Source organism: Cynocephalus volans, chromosome 15, assembly GCF_027409185.1.
Source record: "Cynocephalus volans isolate mCynVol1 chromosome 15, mCynVol1.pri, whole genome shotgun sequence".
Classification (NCBI taxonomy): Eukaryota; Metazoa; Chordata; class Mammalia; order Dermoptera; family Cynocephalidae; genus Cynocephalus; species Cynocephalus volans.
Window position 1 is genome coordinate 74,241,489 of NC_084474.1, and position 16,253 is coordinate 74,257,741.

General features: G+C 37.4%; 1 protein-coding gene across 2 annotated transcripts in view; it reads left to right on the forward strand.

Annotated features, from left to right (window-relative positions):
* Positions 1-16,253, forward strand: part of COL14A1 (collagen type XIV alpha 1 chain) — a 213,435-nt gene that overhangs the window by 104,183 nt on the left and 92,999 nt on the right. For both annotated transcript variants that reach the window (XM_063079077.1, XM_063079078.1), the window contains exons 22-25: positions 449-598; positions 3,352-3,468; positions 11,679-11,825; positions 15,772-15,828. In XM_063079077.1, coding sequence (XP_062935147.1) covers positions 449-598; positions 3,352-3,468; positions 11,679-11,825; positions 15,772-15,828 — 471 coding nt within the window. The remainder of the gene's footprint in view (positions 1-448; positions 599-3,351; positions 3,469-11,678; positions 11,826-15,771; positions 15,829-16,253) is intronic.

A 16,253-nucleotide genomic window follows, 5' to 3' on the forward strand; every position in this document is an offset into this window, starting at 1 on the left:
GCTGAGCCCGTGGCGCACTCGGTAGCGTGCTGCGCTAGCAGCGCGGCGACGCTCCCGCCCCGCGGGTTCAGATCCTATATAAGGATGAGCGGTGCACTCCCTGGCTGAGCGCCGGTCACGGAAAAAAAATAAAAAAAATAAAAAATAAATAAAAAAAAAAAATAAAACATAGTAGCTCCCAATATGGTGAATGGTGGATTGCAAAGTTGACCAACTTCTTTGAATAAGCATGAGGAGAGAAACTATCTTTGGGAAAAGGACTAAGTCCCTAGGAATAACCTCCAGCATGGTGGTCAGGTGTGTACACGAGACTAGATTCAAACCTGCTGTTTGCTTGTTGCATAATCCCGGGCAACTGAGAAGCCGTGGGTGTGTACCGTGTGCTCCGAGAGAGCTCCCATTTGTCCATAGTGTGTTGTAATTGAAACATGCGCTCTTTCTCCTTTAGTTCCTGGCCCAACCCTGGAAACCTTTGTGGGAGCCGACATCAACACCATCCTGATCACAAACCTGCTCAGCGGAATGGACTACAACGTGAAAGTGTTTGCCTCCCAGGCCTCAGGCTTCAGCGACGCTCTGACGGGCGTGGTGAAAACACGTAAGAGTGATGTCCAGTCCCCCCAGCCCACGCGGGGTTTTACTACCTTGTTTTCACTGCCATTTGTAACCCAACCCCTGTTTTAATTTGGTGGTTAGTTTTCCTTTTCCTCAGCGTTGCCCTTTCTAGATGATATTCTGTAGAAAGAAAGGGATGCTCTTTGCTCCGGGTGGTTCAGAGTCCTGGTTGGAAGGTGGGATGTCAGCACCTGGCTTTCAAATCGACTTGATGATTGCAGATAAGATTTCCTTCTGGAAAGTCTTTGTTGGCATTTTTGAAATTAGGTGAAAATTCCCAAACAGCCCGTAGCCTGACACAGCCAGTGCCAGCCAAAGTTGGACCAGGGGGAAGGTTTCTTTTTTCAAAGACATCACCCTACTCTCTCCCCCCCCCCACACACACAACATCCATCCAGCCATGCATTGATCAAAAGTACATGCCACCCACTCTAAGGACTTCCTTCTCTACTCTTTCAAGGGTTTTCATGCTGTCTGCTAACCTCTGTGACTTCTCCTGGGCACGTACCACTCCCAGACACCAATAGCAATAATGCAGCTTTTTCCAAACTCCAGCGGGGCATGTTCCATATTTCTGAAATTTGTTAAACCTCCACACCATCTGTTTAATATATTTCTTTAAATCAGCTTATAGTTCTTGACATAAATATGTTTCAAAATCCTTATAATCACCCTACACAGAAGATCAGAATTTTCAATACGCATTAAAGGTAATACATAAATGACCAGAATCAAAATGATTTGGCTGTGTGCTAATTAAAATAATCCTGAGTGTTATCAAGAGGATATGCCCCACTCTTGAGAATGGTAGTCATGGTGTAATCAAAGCAATAAGCCTTCAATCTGCTACTTGTTAGCTGCATCCTTGGGAAAATTATTGAACTTCTCTGAGCCCAATCTTTCTCAACTTGAAAATAAAGATAATAATAAACATTGAACAGGCTGATTGTGAAGATTAAAGAGATAATGTATATAAAATTCTTACCATATGGCAAGCACCCAATGAATAACCACTATTATTATTGTAATAATTGTGCTTTGTGCACTTGGCCTATATCTCACCCTCATCCCTAATCAAATAATTGATCCAATAAATAGTATCAGGCAAGAATGAGGCATACATTAAACCAGACCTGAAGTCACCCTGGGTTTCATATAAGTTCCTTTCATTAGAGGAAGTTTCCTAAATTCTCTTTCATGGAATATCTTGAGACCTTAAAGGCTACATACTGAATAAATTTAATCTCAAAAGAAACAGTCTTAGTATTCAACAGATGCAGGAAACCTTTATCCTGTGGTTTGATCTCATACTTGACTGTTGAAGAGATACTGTCCTGGGCATGGACAAAACCTCCAAGTATGTCGCTCCGTTGTGGTATCATAGCAACCCCACACTCCTTCCTCAGTTACACCATAGAATCCCCTGTGAATTTTCCCACCCTCTCCTCTCTTTCTCTAACTTATCTTTATTTTTCTTGCTAGGTGACCTTTTCTGTCTGTGCTACTTTTCTGTCTCTGTGATTTTTTTATTGCTCTCTCCTCTCCCTATTCTTTTTTGTCTCTTTCTATTCTCTTTTCTCTGTCTCTGCTCTTTTCTTCTGTTTCTTCCCTCTTCTGTCCCTTAATAAATATGTTGAGCATTGCAAACATATTTTAAAAGACTGATAGTGGTGTTTTTAAAAAATTTTTGTCCTTAAAGTAAAAATTAAATGGGCTTATAATTTATTATCTCTCTTTCTCCCAAGCAAAATAATAATAATAATAATAATAAACCTCACAGAATGGCAGATGAATTAATTTGAGGCATTTAGAAAAATTTAGTGTGGTTGTGCAAATCATTATTGATTTCCTTTTTTTGCGGGGGAAGAAGCGTTGTTTAATCGGCTTTAGGAAAAAAGTCTTCCCTCTCTAACAAAAAGGAACGATGTAAAGATGTAAAATATGATTGGATAAGATTATTTCTACCATTTTGGAAAAATAATTGTAATGTATTTTTATTTTATGAGTTAACTAAGAGAAAAAACGGTATAGATAAAAGTCAGAGGCCATTAGAGTAAATATTAATTTTCTGATTTTTCTGCTTGGATCTAAATGATAAACACCAAAGCCTTACTCCTCTATTGTCCTGGAGAAACAATATTTTTATGGCTTCCCGAAACAACCATTTTTGCATATGGCAGTGTTCTAAGATGAATAGAAATCTATGCATTTTAATATAATTTGTGTTATGTGTGTAAATTTTGATTTTTAAATTTTTAAAAATGTGCTCTCTCATTCAGTCATGTTTGGAATGCCAGTGCTAGTGAAACTGCTCCTGTGTGCCAACACCTACACGTGGCTGCTCTTCACTTTTATTTAAGCCATGGCTATCTTTCATTGGTGATAAGTACATAGTGTACTTACTTTTTTATTAGAAAACTATTATATATTTATTGTGTAATATTTCGAAAACACAAGTCAATAAAGGGGGAAGATTAAAATCACCCATAATTTCACCATCCATTTCATTCAGTCTTTTTTTTGTTTATTAATATCAGACCTCATCGTACGTATGTTCTGCAACATGTTTTCTCAAGTCATAAAATAGTTATCTTTTGTACACTAACTTACTGTGAGTTGATGGATTTCCCATCTCTGAATAGAACTTTGAGAATTTTACCACAAGTTAATTTCAGGCTTGGGGACATTGTGGCATTGTGTGCAGTGTGATGCAGATACGTTTCTGTTTCATTATAGTGTTTTTGGGTGTGACCAATCTCCAAGCCATCCAGATTGAAATGACCAGTTTGTGTGCTCAGTGGCAGGTGCATCGTCATGCTACAGCCTACAGGATAGTTATAGAATCGCTCCAGGGTAAGTACAACTCATCATGTATGTTTTTGTCACACACTTATGTACTTGGTTCTATGCAAATCACTGTAGACAGCATGCAAGTACCATTAGACAAGAGTCTCTTCTTGAGGATGCAATTTGTGTGGTAGTCAATCATTCAGCATCTGGAGTCAAACTCGCTGGTTAAGCCAATTAACCTCTCCAAACCTCCATTTTCCTCACCTGTTACTGGGTGTAACCATAGTGCTGATTTCTGAGGGTTCTTCAAGGATTAAGCTGAGATAATTTGTGTAAAGCACTTGCAATAGTACTTTGCACACAGGAAGCACCCAAAAAGTGTTAAATGCTGTTGGTAGTAGCAGCCAAATAGCTAGGACTAACAATACATTAAAATTGTATGATGTTTTTAATTTGGTATTCACTCTGTAGGGATCAGGTTTTAATTTCATGAGTTTTTTTAATGTTTATTTTTCTTTTGGGGATAAGTGGAGAACAACAAAACTCTCATTCCAGAAGAGGAATAATGAATCTATGCCATCATGAACAAGTTCTTCAGCACTACAGTTCTTAAAGACATCTACAATTTGGGACTTTGTTCCAAGTTGAAACACTAAAAATGTCACCTCGTCATCATTAAAAATATCGAGAACAGCAACAAAAGGTTAACTCCCCCAAAATAAGTTTTTAGAGTCTGCTATTCCACTTTTCACATTATCAGCACAGACAATATTCACTAGATAAATTTAAATACTGAAAATTACTTTAATCAGATTTGTGTAAACAATAGAAGAGATAAGCCTTGTTATTTCGTGGGGATTATGGGAGACACTAGAGAATGCCAAATGATTTTTTTTTATCTTCTCAAATTGGTAGTAAAATTGTTAAAGATGTGGCCTGTTTTTTCTGGATAAATGCTTTTAGTTTTCCCATTTTTTAAAAAAGCAGAAGTTATTTTTTCAGGTCTGGATAATACTAGGCTTAATAGCTCATATTTCTGGCTATAACTATATTCAAAATCGAGAAATCCCACTTTCGATCCAATCCATAAAGTAGAAAGCAGTTTAGGAGAGTGCTGAGAGCCTTTGGAAATATGCCCCCTACAGAATGTGAGTTCAGGTAGGAGAAACATTCTAGAGGAAATTCCCACCAACCCCAGCCAAGATATTGTCATAACAGACCTGCTGCATCCCTACTGCCTTGATTCCCTGTGTGGATATAAGGATCCCTCCAGCCTGACATTGGCTAGATATATGGGAGTGTATTTAATCTGTAATAAACATTGAGGAAGAGAAAGTCAGAACACGTCACAAGAATTTTGTGGTTATGTTAAATATGATTTACTGGATGCTTAAGCAGAAGTAGGGAAAAGATATGCAACTATTTCAGAAACAACTACTAAGTCTGGAGGAGTTATGTTTTGTATATCTTTATAAGTCACACTTTAATATAGTTTAACATAGTTGGCAAATATTTTCTTCCATTTTGTAGAAGAGTAACATTTAGTGGTATTTGTTAAGTTAAAAAAAAAATTAGGTATAATAACCACACTCCCAAACTATCTCACAATACTTTTATCCTTTTATATCATTTTTACATCATTTATATCATCAGTTAAAATGAGGGGACATGGACTTCGGTGGGTATTCATTGCCATTTAGAAAAATTGTAACTATTTACCCAGCAATGGGTTTGCTGGGTCATGTGGCAGTTCTATCTGTAGTCGTCTGAAGAAACGCCATACTGTTTTCCATAACGGCTGCACTAATTTACAGTCCCACCAACAGCATAGAAGGGTTTCCCTTTCTCCACATCCTTGCCAGCATTTGTTGTTCTCTGTCTTTTTGATAATAGCCAGTATAACTGGAGTGAGATGATATCTCATGTGGTTTTGATTTGCATTTCCCTGATGCCGAGTGATGTTGAATATTTTTTCATGTGTCTGTTGGCCATTTGTATGTCTTCCTTTGAGAAATGTCTATTCAGCTCCTTTGCCTATTTTTAATTGGATCATACTTGTTTTCTTAGTGTTGAGTTGTTTGAGTACTTTCTGGATATTAGTTATGTTCCGGATATTAGTCCCTTGTTGGATGCATAGTTTGCAAATATTTTCTCCCATTCTGTAGGTTGTCTCTTAGCTCTGCTGTTTCTTTTGCTGTGCAGAAGCTTTTTAGTTTGATATAGTCCCATTTATTTATTTTTTCTTTTGTTGCCTGTGCTTTTGGGGTCCTATTCATAAAGTCTTTGCCCAGTCCTATATCCTGAAGTGTTTCCTCTATGTTTTCCTTTAGTAGTTTTACAGTTTCAGGTCTTATATTTAAGTCTTTAATCCATTTTGAGTTGATTTTGGTATATGGTGAGAGTTACAGGTCTAATTTCATTTTTCTACATATGGATTTCCAGTTTTCCCAGCACCATTTGTTGAAGAGACAGTCTTTTCCCCAATGTATGTTCTTGTTGCCTTTGTCAAAGATCAGTTGGCTGTAAGTATGTGGGTTGAAATCATCATGTCTAAAGAATGCCTGAACTCCCATGTTTATTACAGCTCAATTTATAATAGCCAAGAGTTGGACTCAACCTAAATGTCCATGACAGATGACTGGATAAGGAAAATGTGGTATATATACTCAATGGAATACTATTCTTCCATAAAAAAGAATGAAATTCTGCCATTCACAGCAACATGGATGAACTTAGAGAAAATTATGTTAAGTGAAATAAGCCAGGAACAGAAAGAGAAATACCGTATGTCCTCACTCAAAAGTGGGAGGTAAAATAGAGAAAGAAAATAAATAAATAAATAAATAAAGAATGAATGAATTACAATAATACACTAAACTTTCAAAGAAAAAAGAACAGAACTGTGGTTATTAGAAGTGGGAAAGGGGGAAGCGAGGGGTGGGTGAGAAGCTAGTTAAAGGTCACAAAGATTGATTACATTTTGTAAACATGAGTATACTAATTATCCTGATTGGATCACCACATATTGTACACATGTATCGATATTTGATTCTGTGCCCCGCAAATATATATATAATCAATTATCTTTTAATAAAAAAACTGTCAAAAAATTGTAACTATGTAGATCGACACACAGATGTATCAAAACTGGCTTTATCAATGGAATTAGTAGCATCCATAATTTTTAAAAATTAAATGCTTGTGGTTTAGCATATTTTCAAAGCAGCACTGAAATTTTTATCAGAGGATGTGATTGATGTGTCTGATCACGTTGATCCAATAATCTAAAACTGCAACAAGTTTGTCTGAAGCCAAGATCTTTGCTGGCAAAAAAAAAATGAATCCATATTTACTTTTTATCTTCAGTTAACTTGTACTTCCTCAGTATTATCTTCAGGCTGCCAAAAACCTTTTCAACTGGGTCTCTAGTCTCAATTAAACAAGAGAGAACAAAAGTGTCATTCAATATACTTCTCATTAACATTTATACCTGAGAGATTTGTGAGCAAAATCAGCCTGCATCTCATACATCCACTTGTCTTATTGAGTATTGCTTATCAACTGGACAGCAACAGATTGTAACTGATGGCTTCAAAAAGGAATGTTTGGTGGAGGAGAGAGTGCAGGGGTGGCAGCAGGGAATGGGTTTAGGTATTTTAACTTACACAATTTAGATCAAGGAGTAGTCTTTCTACTTTGGAGTGGGGAAGAGTTAGGTCGAGTTTCTTTGTCTTACCGAGAAGTGTGGTCAACATTGTGATTCATGGCCTTTGAAGGATGCATGGTAAGATGCCTGTTCTTCCATGGGCAGATGAGTCCCAGAGCCCCAGGTGTTTTGTCTCTGTAATATCTTCCATTGACTATTCTGTTGCTTCTGCAGAAACTTCTGTCCTTCCAGCTCTGTCAAAGGAGATACTAGGGAGAAATGAGACCCGATTCCTCAATGTGTTGGAGATAAGCTTTATCTCAGGATGACCTATTTCTGAATGCCTCTGCCAAATTCCTACAATTTAAGGAGTAATTTTTTTTCCAGTTTTTTCTTTCGTATAATTCCCATGGCCTGATCATGTGCACTTTTACTGAAGATGAAGTCAGTAGAGAAGTCTCTGCTTTAACTACAATTGCTGGTCAACTTTCTTCTCTGGACTTCAATTTCTCTAAAATTACTTTGTTTGAGGCTAATAACTGAGGCAATACCTGCAAATTTCCAAGGTTTTTGTGAATAAAGTAGCCAGGCTGTATCATTGAGTTTTGTTAGTCATATTCACAAAAACCTAGATAAAATGAATTTAAGCAAAAAGTTCAATTTATTGGCTAATATACTGAGAAGTCCAAAAGTATTTGGCTTCAGGCACATCTGGATCTGGGTGTTCAAACAATGTCATCGAGATGAAGTCTTGCTCCATCTCTCTGCTCTTCCCTCCTCTACCTTCATTCTCAGCCAGGTTCTGGGACAGGCCCCAGTCAAATCCAGAATTACGTCCTCCCAGCTTCCAACTTTACAGTCTTGGTGAAAAGAGAGCTTCTCTTTCTCAATAGTTCTAGCAGAATTCCCATAACTGAGTCATGTTGGCCTGGTTTGGGTCACATGCTCCTAAATCTATCATTGAGTTCAAGGGCATGAAATATACTGATTTTTGGACCTGGTTGCCTTCCACCCGTATCTGATGGGGAAGCAGGGGCAGGGCAGGGTGTAGTATTCAATCCTCCCCAAACCGTGAAGACCAAGAGTGGGGAGGAATGAATCCAAACAAAAAGGGATTAGATGCAAGACAGGCAAAAACAACAGATGTCCTCTACCCATGTAAATATTATGATATTTTTATGACCAAGAAGGAAAAAACAAAGATTACCAGAAGGACAAGGTCCTTTCAGGAGAGACTGAAATAAAATCTACTTTTGAGTCAGTCATCCATTTGTCAAATTAAATTATGGACTTTTGGTTAATTCTAGGTCTTTTTTTGGCAGCTGGCCGGTACAGAGATTTGAACCTATGACCCTGGTGTTATAAGGCTGCACTCTAACCAACTGAGCTAACAGGTAGCCCACTGGTTAATTCTAGGACAGACCAAAATGCAAGACTTTTGGTTGGTCTTGTGTAACTCAGAACCCAGATAGAGCCACCAGAAGTTCAGCAGATGCTATGGGTTCTGTCCTCTGCAGCTGTTTTTGAGTTGACTTGACACCTAAGGCTGGATATGGCATTTCCCTTCAAGTTCGTGTATTTATGTGCCACATAGGTCCAAGCACCGTATTCCCTTCCTAATCCCCATTACTTGGTGAACTTCTTCACAAGCTGCTTAGAATAGGATTCACAGGATGCTCCATTTGTCCTCTCCCTTCACGTCTTGAAATGTCAATTTTGCCATATCATCCATTAACGAGGGTAGAGAATTGCAGCATAGTGGAGAGGCTAGTTTACCAAGGACCAGAGTCAGAAAAAAAGATCATACAGAACAAAACCTGTTTTCACAATTAAACTTTTTGAAGCAGTGACATTATGATTGGGGGTCGGGGTACTTGAGAGACCTGGGGAGTGCGAGTATTTTATCATAAAATTCCAGCAGAGTAGTTTCCTAGATCCTGGATATCCTTCACTTGTGGATCTCAGTAACTATTTATAAGACATTTTGGTGAGTCAAATCGATGGCATCATTATCAGGATGATAATAATCCAGAGAATATATTTAGCCTTGCTTCGTAAGAATGAATGCAAAAATACAGGCAGAGTGTTTCCCCCTCTTCCAAAAAAATAAATTAACTTCCTGCTTTGGGCACAAAGCATTGAGGAAATTAGTCATTTGATCAGTTTAGATGTTTTCCTTCAAGGCAATGCCAATAGACCTTAATTACACATGCCAAAAGCAACCTGGATACACCCCCATTCATGTACCCTCTTTGTTAGTATTGGGAATCAAACTGATACTGTTTGCCATTAATTTTACAGTGCATGTTCCAGTTTTCCAATGGTTTATAGATTTATTATTTTTTTTTAGCAGTAAAATTCATTTATAGTCTATTTTTAAAAGTCTTTAAAGTGCGTGGGTATCCGCAGGAGATAGAGAATGACAGAAAAGCACATTTCTAGAATTGATTTCTGGAGAATCCCTGGAAACTTTTGTGGAGTTAGATCAATATGGTTCATTTAAAGGATTAGGGAAATGCATTACAGGTGGCTCACAGAAGCTTCCAGAGGCTTCAAAGAGTGGTTAAGGATCAAAAAGACATAGTTATTGTGGGGTTCTGAGCCAGGGAGTCACAGACTGAACTTGGACATCAGCAAAGCAGAGCACTGGGGTTTTTTATTTTATCATTTTGCCTAATATATGAGAAAGAAATGGTTGAGGTAAACAGTATTTCATTCTGAGCAAAAATATTAATAAAGATTATTTTATAAAGTTCACTTCTGAAGTTCTTTAATATTCACAATATATAAAAGTAAATTTCAAATTCCATTTAGCAAATGGCTTTACATTTTGATTATATTTTTAAAAGTCAGAATTTGTTCATAGATAAAATGTAAAATGACATATATCAAGTTTATTCTTATATATGCAATTTGTAATATACATATATTTTGCCCCAATATATGTATATTAAAATATAGATTGAAATTTAACTAGATATTATACTTTCAAAATAGACAAAAATTATTTGACATTTTTTCATTTTGTATTTAAAAAAGCAGCTGGTCTGTTTCTGTATTTTCTATATTTTATTTATTTTTAATAAACTCCTCTGCAAATAACATTTTGAAGGAGTAGACAGTTTTTTTTAACCACTCGATAATATGTATAATGCATTTAATCTGTGCAGTTTTTAACGTTAGTTTTTAAGTTTTCAGAAATAAAACTTTATCAAGTTTTGATTAAACAGATGCAATTTATGGATTAGAAGATCAATCTAGGGGGAAATTTGAGTAATTATTCTTTTCATAGTAGCAGTGATTCTTCCTTTTAACCAGTTATCCACTATGGTAAAAAACAAATACTGTATGCCTATGAAAAAAATCCATTTGAAACTCTTCAGTAATTAAAGCCACCGAAGTAGCCCATGTTAGTGGAGTGATAAACACCGAGTCAGAAGAACTCCTCCTCTGAGCTCCTCTGGGTATCATGTTTGCATTTTTAATATACACTCAGCAGCTCTTAAACTGTTTCATTTTTTAAAACTATATATTTAATTCAAGTTCTCCAGTCTCCAGATCTAAGGGCCAGGACTAATTCTTCCGGAAGAGGCACAATAATATTGTTGTGGATGTGGGAATGAAGAAAGAAGCCAACCGTTAGGCCTCCAAAGTTCTTTGTGCCTCTGTCATGGTGGAGAAAAAGACCGAGAAGGTGGTATATAGAATTAGCTGTAGGTGACGAACAAAAGGAAACTCGGACCCAGGAATTGGGAGACTGCGCTCGACAGTTTTCATGGCCCTAAACCACTTAAGCACCATGTTCTATTTCCTCAATTGTGTTTATAAAAGAAGAGAAAAAAATTTTCAGAGTGGATCCAGGGAGTTTGGAAAGCCTCCTCTGTGCTCCCTGGCATTCTCTTTTGCAATTGAAAGAAATCATGGGTATCAGTTAAAAATCAAGGCTGAGAAGGAGGAAATTGGACCGTCTGGAGACTCCGTGGTTGTCCTAGTGCTGCTCCAAGCTCTTGCCTACATTTGTGGCTGCTTTGAAAACAACCTGGACCCATGGATGAGGCTTCTGAGAATTCTGGAATCCCACCTGCTAGACTGAAGCCTTGAAGACTACCTAGAACCTGTAATTTCTAACTCCGTACACATATCTTTAGACTACTGCCTCGAAGGGCATCCTGTTGAGTGGTAATAAGTTGTATGGGGCCAAAAGATGTATTCTCTTATGACAGTCTGTAATCATTTCACTGTGTTCTGGAGAACCTTGTTGAATAAAAGGGAGTTCGGATTTAAAAAAAAAAAAAACCCTCCTATCCACACCTGTCCAACAGATCAGTTAAGATGTGTACATATAATTCTGTACATTAATAGCTCTCCATTCAGTAGAGGGCTGATCTCAGGAGTCTTTTAATAGTAAGTTTCATTTCTGTACATATAAAATGTTATTTGGAATAAAAAATCAGTGGCTTTGTTAACTCTTTAGAAAAAGTTAGAAAACTTCAAACAAGTATAATTCATTCTGGAGTTATCTGATGTAGGTCATGCATATTAAGCATTTTAAAAGCAAATCATCTACTGATGACTGTTTTTTAAGAAATTATATATGTGTATGTTTTGTTTTTGATTTTTATTATAGATAGAAAAAAGCAAGAATCTACTGTGGGTGGAGGGACAACCAGGCATTGCTTCTATGGACTTCAGCCTGATTCAGAATATAAAATCAGTGTTTACACAAAGCTCCAGGAGATTGAGGGACCGAGTGTGAGCATAACGGAGAAAACACGTAAGTCAAGTGCATTCTCTCCTGATCCCCTTCCCCATGAAGGGGTTCAAAAACCATATTCCATTTAGAAAATATTTGCTATTGCTGCTCAGGAATACATGTAATTCAAATTTTGCTCCTCTTATCCCACCCGGGAATTCACAAAATGTAGCTCACTGATATCATCAGTATGGATTTTTCTTTTTCCATTCACCATATGTGGTTTAAAAGGGGCTACAAAGCCATATGATGACAGAGTGCCTGAAACAATGACTTATACTGTAATCGTTACCCATAAGGAACATTTGTGCTTTGTGGAGTGTGAAATGGACTGTAAGGACTGGGTTCTGACATTAAAACAATGGTGTATTACCACTGCCACGAGGGTGGGAATGGAGCCAGGATGTTCCACTGGCTGACCCTAGAGTTACTGCCTGCTTACAAGGCTCTTGTGCTTTTTCCAAGTTGGCTGCAGATCTGATGCTCTGAAGAGAAAGGCAAAGTTTAAAACAAAGCACTTTTTTTACATATTTCAAAGAGCAAGGAGGGTGTCAACTTCTTGGAATGGCTTTTAATCAAGGCCTCCTGACCCAGAGGACACAAACATTACAGTAGTTTGAAAGGTAGTGAATCCTGGGGGACATTTGTGTGCTTAAGTCTATATCTTGAACTTAAACTTGAAATCCCTGAGGATTTGTGTCTGAATCAGTGGTAAGTGGTGGGCTTTGCAGTAGCCCCTCTGTTATGTATATGGCATCCAGAAGGACTACTGCCTATGTATATGTCTTTCAAACTCTGGCACATGCAAAAAGAAATCATCATCTATGTGTGACCTTCAAAAACAGAGGGTGAAAGTATAATAAACTGAATCATCTAATTATTTTGTAATATAAAGACTTTATTTCATAACACTGAAATAGTCAACATTTTATACTGCACATGTATTTTTGAGGTATAATTTACATACCATAAAATTTAAGTGGAAAATTCAACAATTTCTTATTACATTTAAAGAATTGTGTAACTATCACTACAATCCACTTTTATAATGTTTCCATCAACCCGAAGAAATCTTTCTTGTGCATTTGTAGTCAATTCTCTTTCCCTCCCTCAACCCCAGGCCATCAACTTTCTTTTATTATATATTTGCCTTTTCTGGACATTTCATATAAATGGTAATATACAATATATAGTCTTTTGCATCTGGCATCTTTTAGTTAACATACATTTTTGAGGTTTTTTTCATGCTGTAGAATGTGTCAGTAGTTTGCTTCTTTTTATTGCTAATTAGAATTCCATTTTATGGATAGAGTTCATATAATTTTGAAGTTTATAGGGGCCTGGTATTATACAAGATTCAGAATCAGATTCAGCAGGCGCTTTTATTCTGCCCCTTTCTAGCATTGTGGCCTTTGGCAGTTCAACATTGCCGAACATCCTTTTGCTCATCAAAAAAATTAGATACCTACTTTCATACCTCCAGCAGTGGCAATAAAGGTTTAATAAAACAGAACCTGTTGAAGAGCTTTTCAACCTGTATCCCATTGAATAAGTACTTTTTGTCATCATCATTATTATCTTCTTGGAAGTCACAAACTGATGGCCAGGGGGATAGATCTTGTAACACAGAGCCCATATATCCTCATGGTGCCAATCTGCTAAAATCACTTAACTGCTGTCTCTTTAGACAATGCATGTGCTCTCAAGTTTGCTACCACTCCTTAATGTTTAGGCTAAGTTCTTTATTCATATTCACTGTGTGCCTGACCTCTAAAGGCATTTGAGACCCCGGTTCTATTTCAGCTTCCCCTAACCTTAACCCCACAACTGGTAATTACCAACCTAGGGTTAATTCCAGTTTGGATAGCTGTTTCATGTAAACATTTCCCTCCTGTTGGAGACATCTGTCTTCTTGTAGCTCCCACCCACTGGCTCTAGTCCAACCTTCTGAAGCAATGCAGATCAAGACAGTTCCTTCTGTGTGACAGCCCCTCACATACTTGAAGACAGGGACCATCTGTATGCCACATATAGAATATAAACATATGTCACCAGTTCACTGTGGTTCTTCTTATCCAAAAGATTCTTTGGCCAGATGTTCTGCCCAAACATATTGATCTGGCTACCATAGCCTCTCATTGATTTGGTTCTTGGTTTACTGACTGAACTTAGGATAAGCCTCAATGTTCCACATTAACGAAGATGCACAATTATGAAGATGACCAACTACTTCCACAGATTGTAAGATGAATGAATCTGGCTTTTTAAAGAAAGTTTATTTTATCATTACACAATGTAAACATTTTTGGTGGTCCTTTACCAGTTTCTCCCTAACCTACTACCCTCTCCCCGAAATCTGGCTTTAGAAGCATTTTGCAGTGCTTTCAAAAAAGTTTTGCAATCCTAGTTTTAGTACTAAGATTTCTAATTTTTTTTTTTACTTTTGAAACTTTTTAGCTTCAAAAAATTGCCTTTAAAAATAACAGTTATAGGGCCGGCCCCGTGGCTCACTCGGGAGAGTGCGGCGCTGGTAGCACCAAGGCTGAGGTTTTGGATCCTATATATAGGGATGGCCCATGCACTCACTGGCTGAGCGTGGTGCAGACCACACAGTGCCAAGGGTTGCAATCCCCTTACCAGTCAAAAAAAAATAAAAAAATAAGTTATATGTATCCATAATAGTACAACAGAAGTGTATAAAGTCCATTGTCAACTTTCCTCTTTCCCCATTCCTCCTTTCCAGGAATTCCCATTTCTACGCTTTGGTTTCCTCCTTCAAGAAATTCTGCCATATATATATATGGCATATAAAAGAGATATGTATATGTCATATATATCTCATATTTACTTTTTATTTTTCACTAATGGCTCATGCCATGGTATTCTGTGACTTACTTTATTTCACATAGTAGTTAATCTTGGATATTTTCGCATATCAGTAATATATAGTTACCTCATTCTTTTAATGTTGCATCATTTTATTTTATTGGGTCTTAGTATTGGAAGAGACCTTAAAATTAGTCACTTCAAACTTTCTTGCCAGTGAAAGAATTCCTTTACAACGTTCCCGGCAAAGGATCAGTCTTCCTGAGCTCAAATCCTTCCAGCTATTTGGCACTTACTATCTCCAGAGGCTGGAAGTCCCCTCTGTGAATGACTATGATTCGTAGATGGTTTTCCTGAATGTTAAACGTGGATAGTGAGAAATTTTTTTTCAGTTTTTTTTTAAGTCTTTAGTGTCAGATAGGAATTAAAAAATGAATAAATAATAACATAATATTTGATGTTTAGCTAATGACACCATAACTTCCTGGTGCTTTGCCATGTGAGCTGGTATGAGAATTACTACTCTGATCTAACTGTCCAGTCTTTTAATCAAACCACACCTCTGCATAGTATGTGGACCTTTCATTCACATCATCCAGGTTGAAGAGATCTGAAAACACTCTAGCCTGCCAGTGTTTACACTGGGTCCTCAGAACTGAAAGAGATTTTCCAGATACGGTCTGAGCAGAATAGAGAGTGAATCAGATTTCACTTGTGACCAACATCTCGCAGGGGTGTAAGAGGGGGAGGGAGGACAGAGCTATAGAACAAGGATTGATGGCCCATCCTTAGTTAGGCAGAATGGAAATGAAGTTTATCGTATGTGTGAAAGCAGCCGGAGATGCCATCTGAAATGGGTTGGCAGGATTCCTGCCTTCCATCAACATTAGAACCTCTTTGTAGTTGACATTTTCATTGCAATGATTCCTGCTGGGTAAACTGAATTGTGGCAAAATGGCATGTTAAGCCTTCAGTCTGAAGATTGAGTCAGTTTTCAGAGGCTGTGGCTGATTTATAGTAGTGTCTCAAAGAGGACAGTTGTCAAAATCATTGTATCCCTGGAATAATTATTAGTCCATGACCTCCATCTGTCCCCCACAGAGAGATGGCTAACTAATGTTCTTTCCCCTCTCCTTTACAGGATCACTTCCTACTCCACCACCAACTTTTCCTCCCACCATCCCACCAGCAAAAGAAGGTAAAAGAATGATACATCCCATAGGATTCTAGGTTTAGAATTTCTGTTAGTTCTGTTTGTTCATTGAAAACCAAAATATTTATAAAAGATATTTATTGTGCGGCTTGTTTTTCCTTAATACTCACACAAATGCTTATCAAACCACAACGTGACCTTGTTTAAAAATATCCACTTAATAATAAATTCAGTACCAAAGAAAAGGATTTTCTAACAGAACTGATTAATATTGATTTTACTGAAAATAACAGAGTAATACATGTTCACTGGGGAAGAATAATTACATAATTTGTGATGAAAACTGAGTTTGTGATCTGCAGACGAGGGTGATGGTTTCCCAGCTTTCCTCTGAAATGCCTCTCCCAGCTGTTCTTTCTGTCACCACAACAATGTCTCATCACCCTTTACCTGAGATGTTAAGGTAGCTG